Source organism: Brachionichthys hirsutus, chromosome 5, assembly GCF_040956055.1.
Source record: "Brachionichthys hirsutus isolate HB-005 chromosome 5, CSIRO-AGI_Bhir_v1, whole genome shotgun sequence".
Classification (NCBI taxonomy): domain Eukaryota; kingdom Metazoa; phylum Chordata; class Actinopteri; order Lophiiformes; family Brachionichthyidae; genus Brachionichthys; species Brachionichthys hirsutus.
The window spans coordinates 1,850,180-1,872,510 of NC_090901.1; the positions used below are offsets into that span (position 1 = coordinate 1,850,180).

The 22,331-nt window shown below is 43.9% G+C and overlaps 2 protein-coding genes across 2 annotated transcripts; one reads left to right on the top strand and one right to left on the bottom strand.

The window, feature by feature from the left end:
• The first annotated feature begins 1,695 nt into the window (after window positions 1-1,695).
• mapk8ip2 (mitogen-activated protein kinase 8 interacting protein 2) lies at window positions 1,696-15,508 on the top strand. Its single transcript, XM_068739789.1, has 14 exons — window positions 1,696-1,760; window positions 6,301-6,406; window positions 9,102-9,335; window positions 9,447-9,525; window positions 10,041-10,244; window positions 10,505-12,761; window positions 12,917-13,125; window positions 13,558-13,633; window positions 14,238-14,410; window positions 14,496-14,605; window positions 14,709-14,831; window positions 14,936-15,006; window positions 15,097-15,195; window positions 15,436-15,508. The coding sequence occupies exons 1-14, from the start codon at window positions 1,696-1,698 to the stop codon at window positions 15,506-15,508; spliced, it is 3,879 nt and encodes a 1,292-aa protein (XP_068595890.1).
• Window positions 15,509-17,944: 2,436 nt separating this feature from the next.
• Window positions 17,945-21,765, bottom strand: arsa (arylsulfatase A). The gene is made up of 8 exons (XM_068739319.1): window positions 21,459-21,765; window positions 20,289-20,529; window positions 19,938-20,156; window positions 19,647-19,816; window positions 19,355-19,479; window positions 18,974-19,101; window positions 18,781-18,883; window positions 17,945-18,688 (listed from the first exon to the last, which is right to left on the bottom strand). The coding sequence occupies exons 1-8, from the start codon at window positions 21,671-21,673 to the stop codon at window positions 18,393-18,395; spliced, it is 1,497 nt and encodes a 498-aa protein (XP_068595420.1). The 5' UTR covers window positions 21,674-21,765; the 3' UTR covers window positions 17,945-18,392.
• Between the last annotated feature and the right edge of the window lie 566 nt (window positions 21,766-22,331).

Genomic DNA, 22,331 nt, shown 5'->3' on the forward strand with positions numbered 1-22,331 from the left:
GAATTACTCCATTTATTGTTATCAAAACAGATCGAGACATTAGTGGCATATGTAGAAAGAAATTATCCCGGTAAAGTGTAACGAACCACAGAATACAAAGTAAAGTGTAACTAGTTTTACATTAGCCTTTGTGTAAATGTCAGATATGAACCATGTCTACCCAGTTCATCCTCCTTTATTTCCATTTGATGAAAATAAAAATGCAATTGTATGATATGCATTATTCACTGGGTTGGACCGTCACAGAAAACGATCATTGTTGTCGTTGTGTTGTTGCTAATAGTAGGAGTATAAATAATAGCATCATTAGTATGTATCAAACATACAGATTAACATATACATTTATGAAGCTCTTTCAACTTTATTACATTGAGTTTTCTGTGTGATCTGTTTTATTTCAATATTGGTTGTTGTGTCATTTGTGTATTTTACTTTGACCTTCTCAGCTGATGAATAAAGTTTACCATCTATCTATCTATCTATCTATCTATCTATCTATCTATCTATCTATCTATCTATCTATCTATCTGTCTGTCTGTCTGTCTGTCTGTCTGCTTGTCTGTCTGTCGAGAGAGAGAGAGAGTGAGAGAGTAAAATGCCAAGTCGTAATTTGAAACTGGCTAATTTTGTTGTTCAACGTGAAATCCTACCATTTGGCGCCCCCGCGTGGCAGACGTTCTCCACTGCGCCTGAGGAAGGTGCCCTTCAGCACCACCAGCAGTGAACAGCTCCACTGCGCCTGCTGAACGTGAGCCCTTAAAATCTGTGACAGACCAGACGACGTTTCTCGTTGATACAAGTTGGTAACTAATGAAGTCCAAGCAGGGGTGTTGCTATTTAATAGGGGGCACAGCCCCCCTGTGCAAAGCCTTTACGAGCGCCAGTACATCGTGTCGCTGCAGCCGGACCGGAAGCTCTATTACTATACTGGTAAAAACCTATATTACTCTCTCTGGAACATTCCTTCAGTGGAGACTGTAAACGTTGTCAATAGGTTTTTATGGTGTAAAAGTCTGAATAATAAAAAAGTGATGATCAAACTATGGTAATTTTTATTTTTATTATCGAAAGATCATTTCAACACAAATAATGTTTCACGCAAACAACATAAGAGTTCAAAGAATTCTCAACAGTTCTGATTCCTATCAGCAAACCCAACGTGTGGGTGGATCAGTCAGTCGACATTACACCTGGCTGAGGGTTCGTGGAGGTTCCGCGCACTCGCTGCGGGTTCCTGGCCGCTGTGGGGAACACCTGAGGAACCTTGAGTTCCTAAACGCCGCAGACTGCCACGCAGAGCAGCCTGACGTCACCCCCCCCCCCCCCCCCCCCCCCCCTGCCCCCTCGTCTCCGCACCGCTGGCCGTTCTTTCACCGGCAGCATCTCAGCTTGCAGACATTTGGCCTGTTTTCCGCCTGGACGCAACAGGATTGATTTTTTTTTTAATTGATTTTTTTTATTTCCCCGACGACAATTTCCTGCTCTGACCCCCCCCCCCCCCTGTCCATCTACCCTGCTTGCGTGGATGGTTGACTGCAGATCTGATGGTGCTGAGCAGGCGCGTCTGACCGAAGGCTCCCATCCAGGGGATCCGTGTCTGTCCGCGGGCGCGCCTCTCCTCCGCCCCGTGCTCGTGAATGGACCGCGCTCCATCCGCGCTTTTCTGCAGTAGCTCCGAGTCGTTCGTGGGAGAAGATGGCGGACAGGGCTGAGATGTTTTCCCTCTCCACTTTCCATTCGCTCTCCCCCCCCGGATGCAGGTGAGAGCGGGCCGGCAGCGGAGGGGCTGCTGGGGGGGCGATGCTCGCTGGGGATGAACGCTCCATGCAGTTTGATGCTGACGCGTCAGACGTATTTATTTGTTTGTTTATTATGACTTTAATACAAACGCGCCATTGGTAGCGATCGATACTTTGATTGGCCGTTATCGCCGCGTCGGAACAGCAAGTTGTTTGTGTATCGGGTAAGAGAAACCAGGTTACATTGTTAACCCGATTTAACACGATTGATGAATGGCGTCAGGCGCACGCCTTGCGCGTTCCCTGTGAGAGGCCCACGCCCTGTTGAGTCCGGGCCTGAACAAAGATCTCCCAAAGTCCCGGTGAGGTCGATGCTCGGTCTATTGTGCCCGACGCGACGCATAAAGGGAGAGCGCCATTCTGCCGCGCTGGACCAGAGATGATGATGATGATGATGAGAACCATACCATAATTAGGGTTAGGGTGTCCTAACCCTAATTATGAAGAAGAGGAGGCTGTAGAAATACAGTAGTTTTATTACGATGACGGATTTGCCATGAATTCCTTATTATTATTATTTGACGTCTGTTTCTGCCTCTATATGTGGCCTTGCTCCCTTTCCCCAAATACAGGAGAAGAAATCCTTTTGGAATCCAAATAATTTGTTCTTAATCTTTCCGTCCGTTGTTGTGACGCTACAGTTTTCACTTGTCCACAACAAGAAGCAAAAAAAGACTAGAATGGCATTCAGTGGAGTCCATGCGTCCTCTGAGACATAACGACATCCCTTTGAATTAGATTAATCTAAAATCCAACAAGATTCCTGTGCCATCAAAATGCTGCCCTAAAGGTTCGACAAAGTATAGCCTAGAGAGGGAAACCCCCCACCCACATATTTCTGTGGAACCATTTATATAAAAAATGAAAAGAATCGATATGTAATTGATAATTGTATTGTTATTTGTAATGGTAAAGGAGGTGACATAATTTCTTCCTCTCCAAAGTGTCATATTACTCCCCTACAATGTGCCCCACCCTGTGACCTATAGGTTCTCAATGAAGTTCATAAAAGCTGTCCAAATTTGTTTTTGATTAAAAAAAACCCCAAAGAAAACCCCATCCCATCCAAAAAATAAAGTTAAAGAAGATGAAATTAGATCTAACCAGTGGTGATGTGATGGTGGCGTACTGTAATCTGACTTACATAACGCTAACTCTGTTTCCAGCTGGCATCATAATCCTTAAGAGGGCCTATCGCTCTCTCCTCAGCAACAGCAATTTATGACGGACCATAATCTTTGATGCACTGAGGAAACGCTTTCTCGTGTTGAAATGTCCAGAAATAAAAAACGGCGCTCTGTTCATATTCATTTTATGGCTGCCGCTTCGGGAGTTTGTGTTTATATTTCTTTCAACTTGAGCAAAAAGACATGGAGTCACATAAGGATGGTAGAATTGCTCAATCAGAGGATACAGTTTTTATTTCGCACACTGCTGTAGAATTGCAAAGAGCATACAGTAAAGATGTGAAGCGTACATATTCAGTGTCTTGTACTCACTTTACTCCCTAAACTACAGTAATGTGCAACTTTACTGTTTCCAAATGGCTGTACAAGTAGTGCATAGTGCTGTCTTGAGCGTTTTCAGTGTCACCGAGTTCTGACGGGGTTTTTTTGCATTGGAAAACACTGAGAAAATGAAGTGAGAAAAGCACCAAAGCGACAGAGAAAAACTGTAAATGGTAAATCAATATTTTAAAAGTAGACGAGACAAAATTTCCTGTAAACATCCCTCCGGCTCCACCCTCCTCCTCCTCCCCCAATCCCCTCTCCTCCTGCTGCCTCCCTGCTTCTCTCTCCATAGCTCATATGTTAAGCAGTCGATGTTCCACTTTAGCTTTCTACCTCTTTGAAGGCAGGGGGCGTGGTGGGTATGGTTACCGTGGGGTAATGCAGATTACCTAAATACAGAGTCGTTTTTTTCCATCTCTGCATCCCCCCATGCTGTCCTTTTATCTCTATTTGTGTATTTATGTCTTTCATCTCTCTCCCACACCAGTATTTGCCATTTTTTGTCATGTCAACGTTTGTAGCATCTATTGTAGTTTTATTCGTTCAATCAAAACTAAAATATTCCAGACATATTTACGGAATCCATGTTTATTTTTCATCAGTCTGATGCCAAGGAAAGCTTCCCGTTTAATAGCAGCATTTGATTTACATGCGAGGACTTCATTGATCCTATAGTCAGATCAATATGAAATCATCTGATCGGAGCAAAGCAATGCATCATGGTCAACGTTGGTTCAGAAATGGTGTGATCTTCAGCTATGACTCTGACACAGACAACGGAGCGTGCTCTTTATTAGGCTAAATGCATGACTCACAGTCGTGTGTGTGTGTGTGTGTGTGTGTGTGTGTGTGCATTAGTGGAGACTGACAGAGGGTGAAAAGCCTTGGAAATTGATCTTCTAAATGAATCAGTGCTGACCGCATCCAGTGTCCTTGGCTTTTAAAGATGATGTCACCATGAAGCAGGAATTGCTGCTTAAAAGAGAGCTTTATTACAGCAGAGACCCCCAACATCCCGCCCCTCTGGTATTGTAATTTATTTTCTACTTCACACTGAACACTGTGTCTGGGTAAGGAGAGCATTAAATATTATTTTCTTTATGGATGAACCTTAAACCTTAAAAAAAAAAATGTCCATGGTGACATCTCCAGTTATCAAATCGTGTCTCTGTGTGAATGGGTATATAGTCAGGCTATTTACAACGAGGCAAGCAGAAATTTCAGTCAGTTTGATTATATCTGGTATTGTGATGACAGACAATAACTGTTGAGAATGAGGAAGAAGATGAGAAGAAGGAGACAAAGGTAAACACAGAGACGGTAGCAAAGGTCTTGGTAGCAGTGGAGCTGGGTGTGCTGAGTTTTTACTGTAACATATTTTATAGCTCAATGTCAATTATAAATGGAAAGAAACCCATTTAATTCCCATCAGCCAAAGACTGAAGATTATATTCAAGTAGAACAATGAAATGTTAAAGTATTTTTAATTTCAGATTTATTTAGATTGATTTACAGTGAAATTGATTTAGATTTCATTGTGCTGTCTATACCTATAGCTTTGTGGTCAAGTTTGTTAATACTGGCGACATTTAGGCCGCTGTAGCGAAGCCAAGACGGTTGTTGGTGCGGTCGTATATGGCGTAGTACTCCCTGAATGGTTATTAGATGGGTTATCAACTAGTTCATGTGGGATAATGCACCTGGATTATATTTGCACTTCAAAGAAAGTACTTTAATATGGAATTTAACATTATCTTAGCAATACCGCTCATTTTATTCAAAGATATGCAATTCTTTCTCAGTGAAATTTAAAGGAATCTGTTGCCTTTTTAAAATCAGAACGTCTCACAATAGGTGATGATGAATGATGAATATATTTATTAGATAGAAGGTGTGACAGATTTATCTTTGTCTTTTAAGGAGTTGATACAACTGATACTTCTGATACTGAGCTGTGTTTTCTCTGAAAATGTTTGCTCGATGTTGGACATTGTCAAGATGTACCTGTTGTACTGTATCTGATTAGATATTTATATATCAACAGCAAGGTCATGCTTAATACCATGGCACCACATGTAATTTTCCACAAATGTAATATTAAAGCGATATAAATGACTGTTATCAGCAGCACTCCTACCACATGAGTTTATCAAATCCTACCACGGAGCTTATCATAACTTTTAAAGTTGTTTAATTTAGATAGCTCCTCTGATAATTTGGCATTTTTGAGTCCTTTGTTTTTGACAACTTACAATTAAATTAACTGCACAATGCTCATTCATTTGAAATGAAAATGTATTTATTTTATTTCTGGGTTAATTTGCATTCTCTGCGTTATGACAGCCCAAACGTTTAGAAGAAGAAACATGTAAAACCTCATGAAAGTTTATTTAACGCCTCTGCTGCGGTTTGTTTTCAGGATTTTCTGTCAGAAGCACTTTACTTTGTCTTTATCAAGCCCTCCTCGTTTCACTTTCCGAAGCATCAGCAAAAGTTCTCATTTGTTCAAATGTACCAGTGATACTGTTTGTGGACTGGACTCTGTGAATGATGTACGATGACGTCCATGTGTATTATGTGGAGCGTCCTTCACGTCGCAGGAAAACTGCAATGCAGCATCAACACATTTCAGGCCGACTGCTGTAGAAGGGAGAGCCTGCTGAAATTAATGGGGCAAAAATAAGTTAGAGGCTATTGAAGACTTATTCGTGTCTCCGCCGCTGTGCGCATATGCTGTTAATAGAACTTCAGAAACTGTGATGTGAGAGGAATACGCTAATAATTCACTGCATCACTGAAAACTGTCGCACCTTGTCGGTGAGGATGAGTTTATTTTATATGTCTGGTTGTCGTATGTAGCATCGAGACCTGACTCGTTGTGGAGGACACGAGTGAGAGAAGGCTTCCTGCGCAGCAGGGCTGAGTTTGTGGACATTTAACTGTAACTAAGAACAGTCACAATGAATAGACTGTCTCTCATATGTTTCCAGGCCAGCCCATGACATCAGCCTGGAGGAGTTTGATGATGAAGATCTCTCTGAAATCACAGATGACTGTGGGATTGGACTCAACTACGACTCTGATCCGTATGAGAAGGTGAGGCCCTCTTTGCTGTTGGCTTGTCCGCCGAGGAGGTTCCGTTTTTGACACCGCTTGTCTGTCTGATTGTTAGCAGGATTATACGGAAAAACTGCTGGATGGATCTTGATGAAAAAAAATCTTGGTCTAACTTAGACCCCATTTAATTTTGAGAGCGATCCGGATACCTATCTGGATACAATAAAATCTGGATTTTCCCGTTTACTTATAATACAGGCTTTTTTCTTTTTATGAAAAAAATCTGCTTTCAATTCAATCCAAAAATCACAGCTATAAAGGGGTCCAATGTGCAGCATTATCGTGCAGAATGTCTTCTGGATCTGATCCAGAATGAGGTCAGGACAAAATATAAAATGGATTCAAAAATCAGTTTAAGATACGAGGGGAATGAGCTGCTTGGGGGAGGTTTGGGGTCTCTGAGTGCTTTTCTAGTTTCTATTAATGATAGTTTACCTTGCGTTTTGTGATCTTGCCATCTATAAATGCTTTTGGTGGCTGTCAGTGTTTTTAAATCTGCAGTTCATGCAGAAAAATGCATTCAACACAAAGAAATTGTTTAAGGTGACAGAATGACAAATGGATCGAGACTGAACTGCTTAGTATAACTAGTATAAGTGTTGAGAACTGCTTTTGCATATGACAATCTAATGTTTGTGTAATTTTATCTGCAATCTACCTGACTAGCAAACCAAGGCCTCAAATAAATGTCCATGCAGGGACTAAATAACAAAGATAAATAACACACACCCCTTTTTTTTACATGCTGGTGGCGTGGAGCCACGGCTGCAGCAGAGGGTGGGTGACCCAATGCAGTTGCTGCTATGCAGAGACGGTCTCCCTCCCTCCCCTCTGTGTGTCTTCTCTTCCTTCCCTGCTTTCAGAGACAGAGCTCAGATTCCCTCCCTCGTTCTCTGCCACTTCTCCACTCCCCCTTCTTCTTCCAGCTTTCCTTCCTTCACTTTCTCTCTCCACTCGGCTGAGATGCCTGGTAACAGGGATTTAGCTCAGGGATGGTTGGCTCTGGGGCTCAGGCAATTGGCATAAATCTGCGCTAGATATTCTGCTTCCTCTGCCCTGAAGCTGTTTTTTGCATAGAATGTGAGGACCTCTGAAGAGAGAATATATTTTTGCTTGTACCAGAGAGGTTGTGCCATGAATCAGTGCCCACTTTTCCCATTATACGTACATTTCACAAACACACATCAGGCGAATGCTGATGTTACAGTAAAGCACAAATCAGGGGTGGTGTCGGTCCTTGTTATGTTTCACCATTGCCCAGAGGAAGTAATTGTGCTGACAAGGTATGGATACAACACATTCACTCATCCTCTGAGATTGGGCCTGCAACAGAGGCAGAAAGGTGAAAGAGTGCACGTCATAAGACATTTGGTTTTACCAGCATCATTAGGGTGGGGGATGTTCTGTCAGCTCCTCATCATCACTGCTGCCTGTGAGCAGCAAGCTTTTGTTGGTCATATTAGACATTATGTCCTTGATTTAGAGCCAATCTGAACCATTAGATTATCCTCTGGCCCCAATCCCCAGCTCTGATTGATTCAAATTTGTTCTTCATTTCAGGTCTCAATCTTGTCCTTTGGCACAGTGCATAGTCTCTGACAGCACACACACACACACACACACCCACACACACACGCTGTAATTCTGTTATCTGGAGGTTAACGCAGGCAATCAAACGTCATTCACATGGGTTTATTAGAGATGACTTGGGTGGTTTTCACACTGTCGCTGTCTGGTCCCCTTTAAACAGACCAGAGTTCGTTTCCTCGGATGGTCCGCTCCGTTTGTGCAGTTGTGAAAACTCATCCAAACTCTGGTGCGAATTCAAGCGAATTCTGGTCCGCCTGAAAACGTAGGTCTCGGTTTGCTTGCAAGAGAACCCTGTTTCGTGTCGTTAGTTTCGTATGCGGTGTGAAAGCTCACTGGACCAAATGTACGTAGCGCTATTATATTTATATAATAACTATACGTATTCATGCATTCTCTTGAGTGTGGAGTTTCGCTACTCTGCCATAGAGTGGATTTACCATGTGTCAGCAAAGATCGTGTGGTGGATGGGCCGTGGGATGAGGTTTGATTCCACCATTAAATAGGCTGCACTGAAAGGAACTGCTGTGCTGTTCAAAATGCAAACTCGATAATTCCATTGCTATGTAAGCAAAGTCAAAGGGAGGATCAGAAAACAACCTTTGTGGCGGTAGCTTTGCTCTCCATGCCCATGAAAACTACGGTGGAACAGCTTTTATTGGAAGTCGCATGAGCGGTCGCCGTAGACATTGTCTCATGTTTAGCACACTGAGGGGTATGTCAGTGAGCTACCTCATTGACTTCCATGATTATACTTCATTTCCTGCAAGTATTAAACAGGCAGCATACTGTATAAGGCCTAACAGACTGCAGGTCTGCTAAACCTCATATACATCCAGCACTCTTTCTGGTAAACCAACTGAAACCTTATGGATGTCTGACTGAAATTCCCCTCCTGTGTTGTTCTTACATTTGTCTTTCATACATGCTCTCGCTCTCTTCTCCTTGCTCTTGTCGGGTGAACACTTCACCCTTTAGTCCACTTCATTATTCTGCTCTTTGCTCAGTGTCCGTCTGTTCACGCCGAATGCTTTTCATTGCATCCTTTTTCTTATCTTCTGTTTCCCTCCCTCCCTCTCGACCGCAGGACTCCCTCATCCTGGAGAAGAGTGAAATGCACCACCCAGTGTGCTCCTTCCAAGATGACTTCCAAGAGTTTGAAATGATAGATGATGAAGACGAGGAGGAAGAAGAGGAAGACGATGAAGAGGTTGACCCAGATGCACCCCCATCGCCCTCTGCTTCTCCACCTTCTTCCCCTACTCTTGGCACCCTAAAGACCAGACCCACCACACTGAACCTCGCCACTGAGGTGTCACAGGCAAGCAACATGAAGCTCTGGTTCCGATCACACAGTGACCACAGATAATAATTATTTTCTTTCTATTAATATTGTAGAAGAGTGAATCTCTCTCTCTCGCTCTCTCGTTAGGATTCACTGAATAACAACAGCAGTTTGTCCCCAAAGAAAGGAAGCTGGCAGGACTCGTTATGCAACCCAACCTCACAAGGTCAGCACTGTTTATGATAATGTATTCTAATCGTTGACTCTAAATTGAGTCCAATGACCAGGAATCCTACGCTGAACATAAGAAAACATGAAGGGATGATGGGGGGGAACCACGATGAACTCACAAGGAGGGCAGGAAACTCGCAGACAGGTAATGAGAGTCGATAGGAAATAGGAAGGAAGAGACAATCAGAGACAGGTAGGAGAGAATCAGCAGACAAACACAAAGGAGGGAGAAAAGAACAGGGAAATCTCCATAAAGAGGATTCAGTAATAATCTAGGGAAAACATAGACACAGAGGGAAGCAGCTGGAACCGAAACACAGACAGGAAACGGGTAAAGTGGATGAAAGAAATGACAGGAAATGTAAAGTTTAGGACCTGACATGTTCTGTATCTGTTCTGCGTGGAAAGAGCCGGTATCACAACTTCCCTTACAACATTTTGTGCAGTATAATATTGGCTGAGTTACATGTTGATTGTACATGTGAGGAAATAGTTCTGCTATTTTTCCAGGTCGTCTATCTCCAACCCATTCCTGTCTGGAGGACGGCAGTCATGTGACAGGCCATTGCCCTGCCTCTCCAATTTCACAGGCACCCGGGCCTCAGAGCAAAGGTAGTCCACTGACACAGGCAGGGGAGGGCGGGAACCCCCAGTCCCCCGACAGGCCCCTCCTTTGTGACATGGAGGGCAACAGGCGCGAGAGACATGAATATGGTAACAAAAAGGCCAACCCTATACCATCAACACAGTACCAGTGTGTGTGTGTGTCCTTCCATATGTCATGTTCATTTCTTAAAAACTTGTATGTATTTGTACTGGAATCAAATTCTCAGACTAATTTTCTGAACTTGCCTCTTACATCTGTTTTTAAGTCGTCATGAACCATTAACATCTTTATTTTTAGCTCAAATGTCCCTTGCCTATATAAATGATCTGCATCATGCACTTTATAATGCCCTTTGTCATATTTATAGGTTCATTTGGTCAACACAAGAAGTCCCACCCTTGCTCTGGCGCTGTCACCGAGCCAAAGGAAGACCATTCAGTCCAGCCAGTAAGGACGCCCTCTGTAGACGAGCACTCTCAGTGTTCAGACACTGAGGTGGACCATGACCTCAACAGGGACCATAACCACAAGCACTTAAATCGGCGCGCCACTGACACCTACACCGTCACCAGCGAGTCAGCTATGGAGCCGGACAACAACCTGGACCCGGATGGAACCAGCCACTGCTTGTCATCCACTGCACCTATGGGAGCTAATGATGGCTCCGATACGCCCTTGTCTGATGAGGAGTTGGAGAAGGACTTTGAAGTGGAGTTCATGTGTAAGGAGACCTATGATATGGTACACAGGGAGAATCAGTCATCGTACGTGGAATTCCCTTCCATCGAATCGTCTGAACTCCGCTCGTTCTCCAGCTACGTCTCCGCTAGCCGCTCAGAAGCTCTCGATCAGTCTAATAGTTTAAATCTTCCAGCTTTTACCGTGGGGGGAGCAACTAATGACTCCACCTCTCCATCCTCAGACCCAGGGATAGCTGATATGAACCAACAATGTTATTTGACTTCAGACCAGGACAAGGACCTTAGCTCTCCAGGCTCTGAGTCTGATGTTGAAGAGGAGTTGGAGGCAGCATTTGCCTGTGGGGGTCACGTGGTCTCCAACATGATTTCCTCTATATCAGAGACAGAGCTGGACCTGACAAGTGATGACAGTAGCAGTGGGCGCTCCTCTCACCTCACCAACTCCATTGAGGAGGCCAGCTCACCTCCAACAGACCAGGAACTGGACCCAGACACAGAGTTGGAGCAGGACAGTGGCATTGTGGGATTCAAAGCATCTTTACTTCTGGGTGGGCCTGACCCACTTAAGGAAGGGTCTCTTCTACCTTCTCCTTCTCCCCTACCCTCACCCACGATCGCTACACCATCCCCTGTTGACTCACCCATCTTACCTCCCGAGGCCGACGGTGATGGTCAAGTTTTGGCGGGGCGGCAGACTGTGGATGATGAGCGGTCCTTTGAACATCAGGCTGACCCGGATGAGACCCTTCCGCCAGCCCAGCAGTGTGAAGACAGCTTGTCCAGACAGATGGTGTTAGAGATAGAACCAGACCACAGTCTAGAGGGCTTTAAGCGTTCCTTCTATCTGCCAGTGGGACCCAGGCTAATGCCCAGTGCTGACGAATATGATGGAACCAGTGAGGGAGACTCAGAATCAGAAAGTGAAGATGACCTCAGTGAAAACTCAGACTCCCCCTGGCTGCTGAGCAACCTGGTCAACAGGATGATCTCAGAGGGCTCATACCCAATCAGTTGTCCTGAGGAGTGCTTCAAGCGGAAGGCGTCTGTGTCTGACACGATCTCTCCATCCTCAGACATCGGAGAGGGAGATGGCTTCAATGATGAGGACCAGGAGAAGAGAACAGGAAGTGAGGAAATGGAGGAGAAAGAGGAGGGTGAAGGATACCGAACGGAGTCAGGAGAGGAGAGGAAGCAAGTGGTGTCTTCAAAAGGTGTGATGATGAATCCATTTCTCTATATGAACAGTCCTTCCAGTGACACCATAGCGCCTCCGACCTTTGAGTACTGTGCAAGCAATGAAAGAGGTACCACAGAGTTCAGGCCCTTGTGTAACACCAAAGACTCCGAAAAGAATTTCATAGACAAGCCATCGAAGAATGCCAGGAGACAGGAGGAAGATGAAGAGCCCAATAATGACTTAACAATGCTGGAGGGTAGGAAGGATCTGGAGTCACCAGGCCTCAGTGAGAGTGTGGTCAGTGACAAGGACGAAGGGCGAGAGACCGATCATAGGCCAGCAAGCCGTTCCGCTGCCTCTCTCGAACGTATCACGGAGGTTAAAAACAGCCTGACACTGGACATACCCACCACTCAGACCAACCGCTGCTTCAGCCTCACTTATTCCACCGATAACGATGAGGAGGAGGAGGAGGAGGAAGAGGAAGAGGAGGATGGGGACTCTTATCCGTTCCTGGGAGGCTTGGGGAAGCAATCCTACGGGGGTAGCAATCTCGAGCTTGACAGCTCACCACCTTTTGATTCTAATGTGCCAGGCTATACCTTATCTGAACATGACCTTCCACTGTGTGAGAAAGAACCGTCTCTAAGGCAGACAAACGAAGATGACGGGTTGGCCTATGACTCCATGAAGTATACACTGGTGGTAGATGAGAATACCAAACTGGAACTAGTCAGCCTCAGAAGGTACGTGCTTGTGAATGCTAATAATAAATGCTATATACGTTTGACTATAATTACACAATATTTTACTGACAAGTAAACGCTAATAAGTAGCCGTTGACTCTTGGTGATTGTGGAGCGTTAGCGTGATATTTAAACTGGTGAATCTTTTCTCTAAGGTGCACCTCCGTTCTGAGTGATGATAGTGAGCTTTCCACATTGTGTGATGAGGAACATTTGGGAACAGGAGTGGTGGGCTATGGTTGTGATGAGGAGGAGGTGAGACCAGAACTTCTCAGTTCCTCTGAGGACTCATCCCCTGAGGCTGACCTCCCATTCTCCAAGAAGTTTCTCAATGTGTTTGTCAACAACACTTCCCGCTCCTCCAGTAAGATACATTTTTATATTCATTCATTCATATATATGAACTCATTAATTTGTCTCAAACATCTTCTAGCTGTAGCTTCATATTCAGTGGTACTGATCCTTTTAACCCATGAATTCCGAAACATTCCTTTCAGGATGACATTGCAAGTCATATAACATTTGGGTTATTACCAAAACTGTTTTCCCACTGCGCTCCATGAAGCCCGCACAGGATGTACAGGACATAGACATGTGTGTACATAGATCATCAGCCAGCGCTCTCTCCTCAAGATTTATATCCCTATAGAAGAGATAAAACCATTTTGTTTTTGACAAATCCAGCCAGCTCCCATTTAGCCTTGTCACATAAAGTTTACATGAGAAGTATCAGAGAAAATACATTTGGATGTCTAGCTATCAATCTTTTGGAAAAATCTGTCTCTCTTTGCCATAGGTACCGAATCCTTTGGACTTTTCTCTTGTACCATCAATGGGGAGGAAAGAGACCAGACGCACAGGGCGGTGTACAGGTAAGAGAGCATACGTTGCACGTGATTCTCTACTTGGGACCTACTTGTCTTTTCTCATGTACTGAATGTACCTTGGTTATGGAGGAAGGCAGCTGTCAAAGTTACAGCTGTGCTTGAGAGCTGCAGGGTGGCCGGCCAGTACTTGCGGCATCAGACACAACCGGTCTCTGTGCTGTTGTTGGTGTGCAAAGCCACCGTCAGTCCTCCACGCAGACACGGGGAGAACATACAAACTCCTCACAGAAAGGCCACAAGTCGGATTTAAACCTGTGACCCTCTTGCTGTGAGGCAACAGCGCTAACCACTGAGCCACCATGCTGCATCAACTCTGATTCACTTTTACTTTTCATGGTTGGTGTATAAAAATACCAAGAACAATCTAGAACCTTTTGATGATGATCCGGATCACCATGTGGACGGTGTAAATCCAATTACGATGGGGAATGAGCTGCTTGGCGGAGGTTTGCGCTCTCTGAGTGCTTTTCTAGTTCAAGCTCAAATGAGCTTCATTCTGTTGGATACACATTGACAGGGGTGTGTAAGGGCGTATTTAACGTGATGATAACATGAGAGGGGTTTCCGGTTTGTCCCCACTTCTTTACAGATTCATTCCCAGACATGCAGATGAGCTGGAACTAGATGTGGACGATCCGTTATATGTAGAGGAAGAAGAGGATGACTACTGGTACCGTGGCTATAACATGCGGACAGGAGAGAGCGGCATCTTTCCTGCCTTCTATGCCCATGAGGTCATAGGCCAGTCTAAGGAGTTACTGGGTGAGTTAAGAGAGATGATTTTCTCTCTTCTGTCATTGCGAATGCCAGAAGAATCACATGTTCTATATTTACATCCATATGAGAGGCATGAAAAGAAATCCTGCATGGATGGAGACTTTCAGCGTTCAGTTTCTGGGGTCTGTTGAGGTACCTTATCACCAAGGTAATGGGATTCTCTGCGCTGCCATGCAGAAGGTAAACAGAATGGAAAAAAGCAAGACATGTACAATTTAAAAACAAAGCAGACACAAGCAAGTATGCTAATGCAGGTTTATGAAAATTCCCTTCTACCTGTCAGATTGCACTTTCGAGGAAACGGACAGTCCATGTGCGACCTCCTGCGCTCTGTGAGCTGGAGGTTAGCTTGCAAGGAGTGAAACTGATCATGAGCCTGGAGGATGAATATGACACCCTTGATGAGGTACGGGCCGATGACTGAATCACTTCACATGAACCAAGTCAATGGGGAAAATGACACAGATTTATGTCAACTTTGTCTTTCTCTACATCTCTGTCCATCTCAAGTATGACAGATGTAGCCATTTCTTCCAAATGAAGAACATCTCATTCTGTGGATGCCACCCGAGGAACAACTGGTACACAAACATTCTGGTTCTCTGCAATCATTCAAGCGCTGCAGTGTCAAATTTGACTGATCTCGTGGCATTGCTTTCTTCCCTCTGCAGCTACTTTGGTTTCATTACAAAGCACCCCATGCTGAACAGATTTGCTTGCCACGTGTTTGTATCGCAGGAATCCATGCGGCCTGTTGCGGAGTCTGTTGGGTGAGACCAAATGATTTGTTTGTATAGATTGTAAGCCGTGTCTGATCTGAAATACTTTACTCTGCTTAAAGGTATTAGCACATTATCTTAAACAATGTTTTTCTAGGGTTTTTACATGGATGGCTAAGTCCTGATTTTTATTACATTTATATATATTTGTTTTGTATATATTTTACAGTATTTTACTCACAGCTGGCAGACTGATCAATACTAAATGTAGAATCTGTGTCCTTTGTGCAGACAAGCCTTCCAGGAGTATTACCAGGAGCATCTGGAGTACGCCTGCCCCACGGAGGACATTTATCTGGAATAAGAAGTGTTGCTATGACAACAGCTGCCTTTCTCCACAAGTTATGTTCATTGATTTTGCCACCAGAGGGCGCAGTCCGTGGGCTCTCTGTTGTAAAATCCTATTCTGAAATTGGGATCTTCATCTCTGCAGTATGCGAGGCATCTGGCTGATTTCATTACTCTCTGCTTTTTCCATCATCTTGGTGGATGGATTATCTGTTTTTCTTTTTCTATAATATACAAACTGAGCACCTATTTATTTAAAGGTTCCCCTTTTGAGAGGAAAAGAATACACGTACTACTTCTATTTCAGTTTTCAATGCATGGCTAATAGGGTTACTGCACACAGACATACTGAAAACGTACCTGAATGAATGGCAAGCAGCTCAGCAATCTGTAAAAGAATGCTGCAGAATCAAGGAGTTGGCATTTCATTTAGTGTAAATATGTATTTGTTCAATAGTGGCAGACATTGGAGCGAGTAGAAAGTACAGTGAACTGTCCTTGGTCCAAGCTTACCCTCGTGTCCATTCAAGACGTAGTGTGTTGTAAATAAATGTATAGAAAGTAGACATGCAGGCACCTCATCCAGACTAACGAAGCACTCACAGACCCGATGGATAGAGGAGGGGATGTTGCTTAGCTGTCCGTCTGACAGGAATAACTGCAGGATAAGAGGTTTGAGATTTATAATGCTCTGGGAGGGGTTTTGGTATCTTTAGACCTTGCTTTGATTAGGTGCAGTAGCACATGCAGAAGGAACGACAGAACCATTTTACTTCTGTTCAGTCTACAAAGTTGTCCTGTCCTCCACTGTGAGGCGCTTTCACAGGAAATCATTCAACTGTTAAAATTTCAAATTGTAGATCACTGTATGCTCTGCTAGGATTGATGTACTTTTTGGGTCAAAGAAAGCAAAGGCCCTCTGAAAAGCCATATTCTACCACCTCTGACCTCTAGTTTTTAGTGCCGTCCTCGTCTTCGCTTTCCTTTGACTTGCCATTTTCAATGAGGGGAAAAAGAGTGACAGGGTTGACTGGTGGACACAAGTCAGCAGTGTGAGAGTCCTGTTAATACTCGGTCCTGGTATCACAATGTAATCAAACCTTTTATAAAGTACTAAAAGGGAGGTTTTATAGTCACAGCCTTTTTTAATTGTGATGGATAAAAGAGATGGCCACATGCTCCCAAATGTATTTATTGCTTGTAATCTGGAGTTTAAAGCATCAGTCAAACATTACGCAACAGCATACTCTGGGATTATTGTAGCATACTAGTCTAGCACCTAACGTAGGGAGGAGTGTATATTTAAAAACGATGTGGCCACTTCAAATTGTCAGACTTGGATGTTTTACCACCTCAGTCGTCCTTTATTGTACTTTGAGACACAGTTTAGCATCCTGTTCCACTGCTTTCAGAGCACTCAAGAGCAAACAGCTCAGATCGGCAGGGCTTCAGTGCTCACTGAATGTAGATGGAGGAGGAGGGAGGTAAGGTGTTATTTGCATATGTACGTATCGCTCAGTTAGCTCATGTATATAAACAATAGCAGATCTGAGATAGTGCTGTGTCCTTTATGTTGAGTATGTTATGAAATAAATATGTACATTAAAGACAAGAAAAAAAGTTCACAACCTGATAAAAAAAACCCGATAAAGAAAGGAAGAAAAACAGACATTTGTGATCTGCATTACTTTGAGTGTTATGTTTTGACACAAGACTTTAACTCAGTATCTGTCACCAGGTTCATTTTCATTTCTTCATCTCCGTAATTCTCTAAAGACTTCGGGATTCAACAGCACATCGAGCACATTAGTAGTACGTGACATCATTAGCGAGTGACACACAAGACTTACAACCAATCTGCTGTTAGAACTGAATAGTGACCACACCAGCTGCAACTGGAATCTATTACTGTATCTCACCTATTGTATAAATCATCTTTGAGCTCCAACAGTGCATCACTGATCTTGTTTTTTTTAGCTTGTGACAGCCTACTTACACTCCTCCTGCACACACAGCTACACAAAACCACATCTGAGGATGATCTCGACCCATATAGCCCCGCTGAGAGAATTAAACCAAACTTCTGACCATGTTACATAAAGAGATTCTTCACTGTATACTTAGAGAGAAACAGTATGTGACAGAGCAAACGTATCCTGTCTCGTATCTTTAAAAACTAGGACATGTAAAATTCCAGGGAAAAACTGACAAAAAACAAAAATCACTCCGCCTTGTTATGGGTTTGGTCTTATGAATAAAATATATGCTTGATGTCTCAAACTTACATTGTCTTTGTTGTCTATTTTTAATCTTTTGCTAAACATTTTCACCTGAGAATTGATATATTTATTCCACATTTTATTATTTTAGGAAACATATTGGTGCAAACTAGAGAATAGGTCATGCATAAAACATGGTTTTATATGGAACAAATGAGGAAACATACAGCATAAAGTTCTACATTATCTCTCAAGTCAATATTATGACTGAGGGGTGTTTATAACGATTCTTGTCAGCATAATTATTTAACTGCACCCCTGTAAGCAGCAAGGCATTACATTTTAAAAACACACACCAGAAGTTTCAAAACAAACATGTCAAGTGTCGGCTGTCGCGGACTGATACAAGTTCCACATCTTGTGCTTTCATAATCAACCTTGATGCAAACTCAGTTAAGACTTCCTCACACCACATACATATCAACCCTGAGAGAACACATGTACAGAGTTTCAAACAAAACAGTGTCATGGATATGATGGCTACCCCCACCACCCCCCCACACACACTAGTGACCCCAGATATGAGTCTTTTGATCGCATGCAAGTCTTACAGGTGAGCATCAAATTAACCTTCATGTACTGTCATCATTAGGAATGAATCAGTGTTAGACGTTCTTCCCATCAGCAGCGGCAGCAGCCTGGCTTGGGGCTACAATCAGGATTGCAGCAAGGCTCCAGGATCGGGTCTTTTCCTTTTAACATCTGGCTTTCTCCAAACACCATGGAGGCTTCAAACTGCTCCTTAACCTTCTTGATCCTCTCCAGCAGCGCTTGGAGGTCAGGCTTTCCCTCCAGTGACAGGGGGTAGTGCTCCGAGGGGTCAGCCTCCAGGTCAAAAATGAGAGGAGGGTCATGGGCCTTGAAGCCTGCAAATACTGAGCAGTCCTGGTCAGGGGTCGTACCGCTGAGGCCAGAACCTGATACAGGAATGAGGACAAGAATGGATGATGTTGTTCTGAATTAAAACAGAACAACAATGTTAATAAAGTCATCACTATTATTACAGTACCTTCTGTATAGAAGTGGGCCTTGTACTTCCCCAACCTAAGAGCAAACAGGCCATACTTCTCGTTGGAAGAAGAGGGGTAGAACATCATTGTCTCCCTTTGGCTCTGTAGAAATAGTAATAAAACATCAGAATTCAGGCATCATCTTTATTTTAATATTATTTATCTACACAGTGAGATGTGTGATGTCTCTACCTTCGTTCGGTTGACAAGGATTTCTGTCATATCAACTCCATCCAGCATCACCTGGGGTAGTTTGGCTTCTGCCAGGCGTGCGATGGTGGGGAGGATATCAAGAGTGCTAGCCAGCTCATGAGTCACACCTGAAGACATGCAAACAGGAAAAGAGGTAAAATGTGATGTGTAAACGGGTTTGCATGTGTTATTACAGACTTCATTTTGCTGCTGGAATCAAAAAAGGCCAGTTACAGTTACCTGGAGTCTAATAAATCTATGTAAGGTTTGGAAAATCAAGAGAAAAACTTTCTTTGAATGGTGTACAGTGGAAAGTGGAGACAACTAGTTTAGTGCAACAGAAATATTCTTCATTCCTTTTGTGTAAACTGTTGTTCTAACCTGGACTGATGGTCCCGGGCCAGAAAGCAATCGCTGGCTCTCTCATGCCCCCTTCATATGTGGTACCTTTTCCACATCTCAGCGGCCCAGCGTTTCCTCCATGGGACATTCTCATCAGTGAGGGTCTACACATATGAACAGGAATGACACAGCGTTACATTTAAATATATATATAAGAAGAAATCAGGTGAGAAAGATACAATTCCATTTAGAGCAAATACTCTGCTGTAACAAAAGTGTTAGAGAAGGAACTGCCCTTAGAAACATTCAATAAACCAGAACAAAAACCAACCCATTGTCTGAAGTGAAGAAGACTAGTGTGTTGTTGATCACTCCTGTCTTCTCCAGGGTCGTCATTAGTTCTCCTATTGCATTGTCAAGTTCCAACAATGCATCTCCAAATGGACCCCTTAAGGACTTCCCAGCTGCCCCTGGACCTGCATACTGGGGGTAGTGGGTGTGCTAAAACGAAGTAGAAGGTCCATTCAATTATTTTCTGTGCATCAGCTTTCCAACAAACCCTAAAGTCTTCCCCGTCTTTCAGCATTCGAAGTTGACTCCAGCATTCTGATTTGTTGCTTACGTGAGAAGGATAGTAAAGGAAGAAAGGCCGCTTCATCTTGGCTGATGCGGTGATGAAATCGGTCGCAAAGTTGCTGTAAGCCTGTTCCAGATTCAGGAAGTTTGCAGGTTGCTGAATGATGCGCTCATTACGCATTACTGGGACAAATACAGAGTTAACATCACACGTTCCAAAACACTTAACATCTGGAGGGAAACATGTCAGGTTATGACAGGGACCCTGAGAAAGAGAGAGACAGATGAACACATATTTAAATATATGTTGTAAGAGAACCAAACTGAACAAAAAACAGAAGAGACCGTTTTTAATCATTCGTGAAATTCAGCTTGGAGTACAATCCAACACACTGACCATGTCGTGAGAGTAGGGGATGCCCAGGAACTGATCAAACCCCTGATTGGTTGGCAGATACATCCCGTTGGGCCCCAATCCGAGGTGCCACTTCCCCACAGCAGCAGTAGCATAGCCCAGAGGCTTTAACACTTCAGCAATGGTGGTCTCATTCAGAGGAAGACCACCTATAGAGCCTGGAAAAAACACTCCTGGGTAGATACCTGAACGGGTCTGATAGCGGCCCGTCAACAACGATGCCCTGAAAAAACAACAACAAAAACTAAGGCTCTTGTTTGCATAGCATGTCTAATACAGTATAGGAACTGATATAGTCCCCGAGAACTGGACTGCCTTCCAGCTGGGTGAGACAGAAGGTTCTGTCCCCTGTGAAGGAACTTTTTTGTCACCAGCGGAACTCGCCTTGACGAGAAGGCTGGGATGACAGAAACTGTTAATGAACTAAAATCTTGTAAAATGCCATTTCCGTCGTTATCGTTGTTGAAAACCAACAAGTCGGGTTTGGTTCATGTTTAAAGCAGGACTTTTGTTTTGTGTCTGACAGTAAAGGAGTGAAATAAATAATTAGAATTGGCTTTTGCTCAATTTCATTTGGAATATTAACCTAATTAATAAATGGAATAAAATATGTGTCTAAATATGCGCGCACAGACAAACTAACTCGTTCATCCAGTCTGTCTTGTTTCTTCTTCCCTCATTAATCCGGAAATGTGGCGTCGGGCATTTGGGGCTAGACGACTGTCGACGCCACTTTAGGACTTGCAACATAAAGATCTATTTAATTTGTTCCGTTGGTCCCCAGCTCGTTTTAGCGGGTTTCCCCAACCACAGGTCCGCTCACACTGAAGACCAGCACGGCATTAGTAATCCAAAGCATTTATTAACACTCTAAAAACGTCCTTCAAAACACTTTACAAACAAAACTAACAAAAGAAGAGACACAACAGTGACAGTCTACGGCCAACCTGCCTTCGAGACGGGGAAAACACAAATGAGGACGCTGGAACGAGGGAAGGGAAGCACCTATATACGCCCCCCCCCCCCCCCCCCAAAATCAGTGGTAAATGGGCCACAGGTGCTCCCTCCCACACCTGCCTGCCCAATTAACTCCAATCATCCGGTTACACGGACAATAAATTCAAGAGTCTCGCATGAATGTCAGACAGATACCTGGACGGGCTGCAGACGGGGCTGGTGCAGTAGAAATCTGTAAACCGGAGACCCCCCGCTGCCAGACGGTCCAGATTCGGGGTGAGTGAACTGGGGTGTCCATAAGCCCCCAAGTCCCCGAAGCCCAAGTCGTCTGCGAAAAGCAGGACGAAGTTCGGGGGCGAAGCCGAGCAGGTAGAAGCGATGAAAAAGCCCACAAACAGGATGCGGTCCATTCTGCTGCAGCGTTTCACACTAATGACTCACGACTCGTGACCTCTGCTTCGTGTTTATTCCCGGTCTGCGACTGTTTCATCTTCAGCACGATCTCAACATCAAACGAACCCGAACCAATCATCAGCGTTCATGCTGAACAGAACCGAGACGACCAACCAACCAGAAACACATTCGCATTCTGCTGCGTCCTGCTTTCAAAGAAGTTTCAAAACAAACATGTCACGTGACGTCTGTCGCGGACTGATGACGTTCTTCTCATCTAGGATGTGTAGTCGAACACCGAGTACGTTCAAATGCAGGGTTTTACCTTCTTCCTCTATTATAAATGAGGAATATCAAACAATAAACCAGGTTAAAAACAACCCATTCTCTGAAGTGAAGAAGACCAGTGTGTTGTTGATCACTCCTGTCTTCTGTCCAACAATGCATCTCCAAATGGACCCCTGAAGGACTTCCCAGCTGCCCCTCGGCCTGCATACATATATAGTGTAAACTTTTCTGTCTTCTTGCATCAAGTTATTCTAATTTATGGGGTTTCGGCTCAGCTGGAGCGATTATGCACCGATCTCATGCCTCTGAATGTCGGAATGCATCTTCCAGGGAGATAGCATGTATCAGTAGTTACAACAACAACTAAATGTTGACCTTCCTGTTTGG

What these genes read in the sequence shown, in the direction of transcription:
- mapk8ip2 (XM_068739789.1), top strand. Translation starts at nt 1,696, where the DNA reads ATGGCGGACAGGGCTGAGATGTTTTCCCTCTCCACTTTCCATTCGCTC. An exon ending in TCTGCGCTGCCATGCAGAAG is followed by an intron (nt 14,606 to 14,708) that starts GTAAACAGAATG and finishes TCTACCTGTCAG; the next exon opens with ATTGCACTTTCGAGGAAACG. An exon ending in TGCCACCCGAGGAACAACTG is followed by an intron (nt 15,007 to 15,096) that starts GTACACAAACAT and finishes TTCCCTCTGCAG; the next exon opens with CTACTTTGGTTTCATTACAA.
- arsa (XM_068739319.1), bottom strand. Translation starts at nt 21,673, where the DNA reads ATGGACCGCATCCTGTTTGTGGGCTTTTTCATCGCTTCTACCTGCTCG. An exon ending in CCCGTCTGCAGCCCGTCCAG is followed by an intron (nt 20,530 to 21,458) that starts GTATCTGTCTGA and finishes TTGTTTTTTCAG; the next exon opens with GGCATCGTTGTTGACGGGCC. An exon ending in TCCTTTACTATCCTTCTCAC is followed by an intron (nt 19,817 to 19,937) that starts GTAAGCAACAAA and finishes ACTTCGTTTTAG; the next exon opens with CACACCCACTACCCCCAGTA.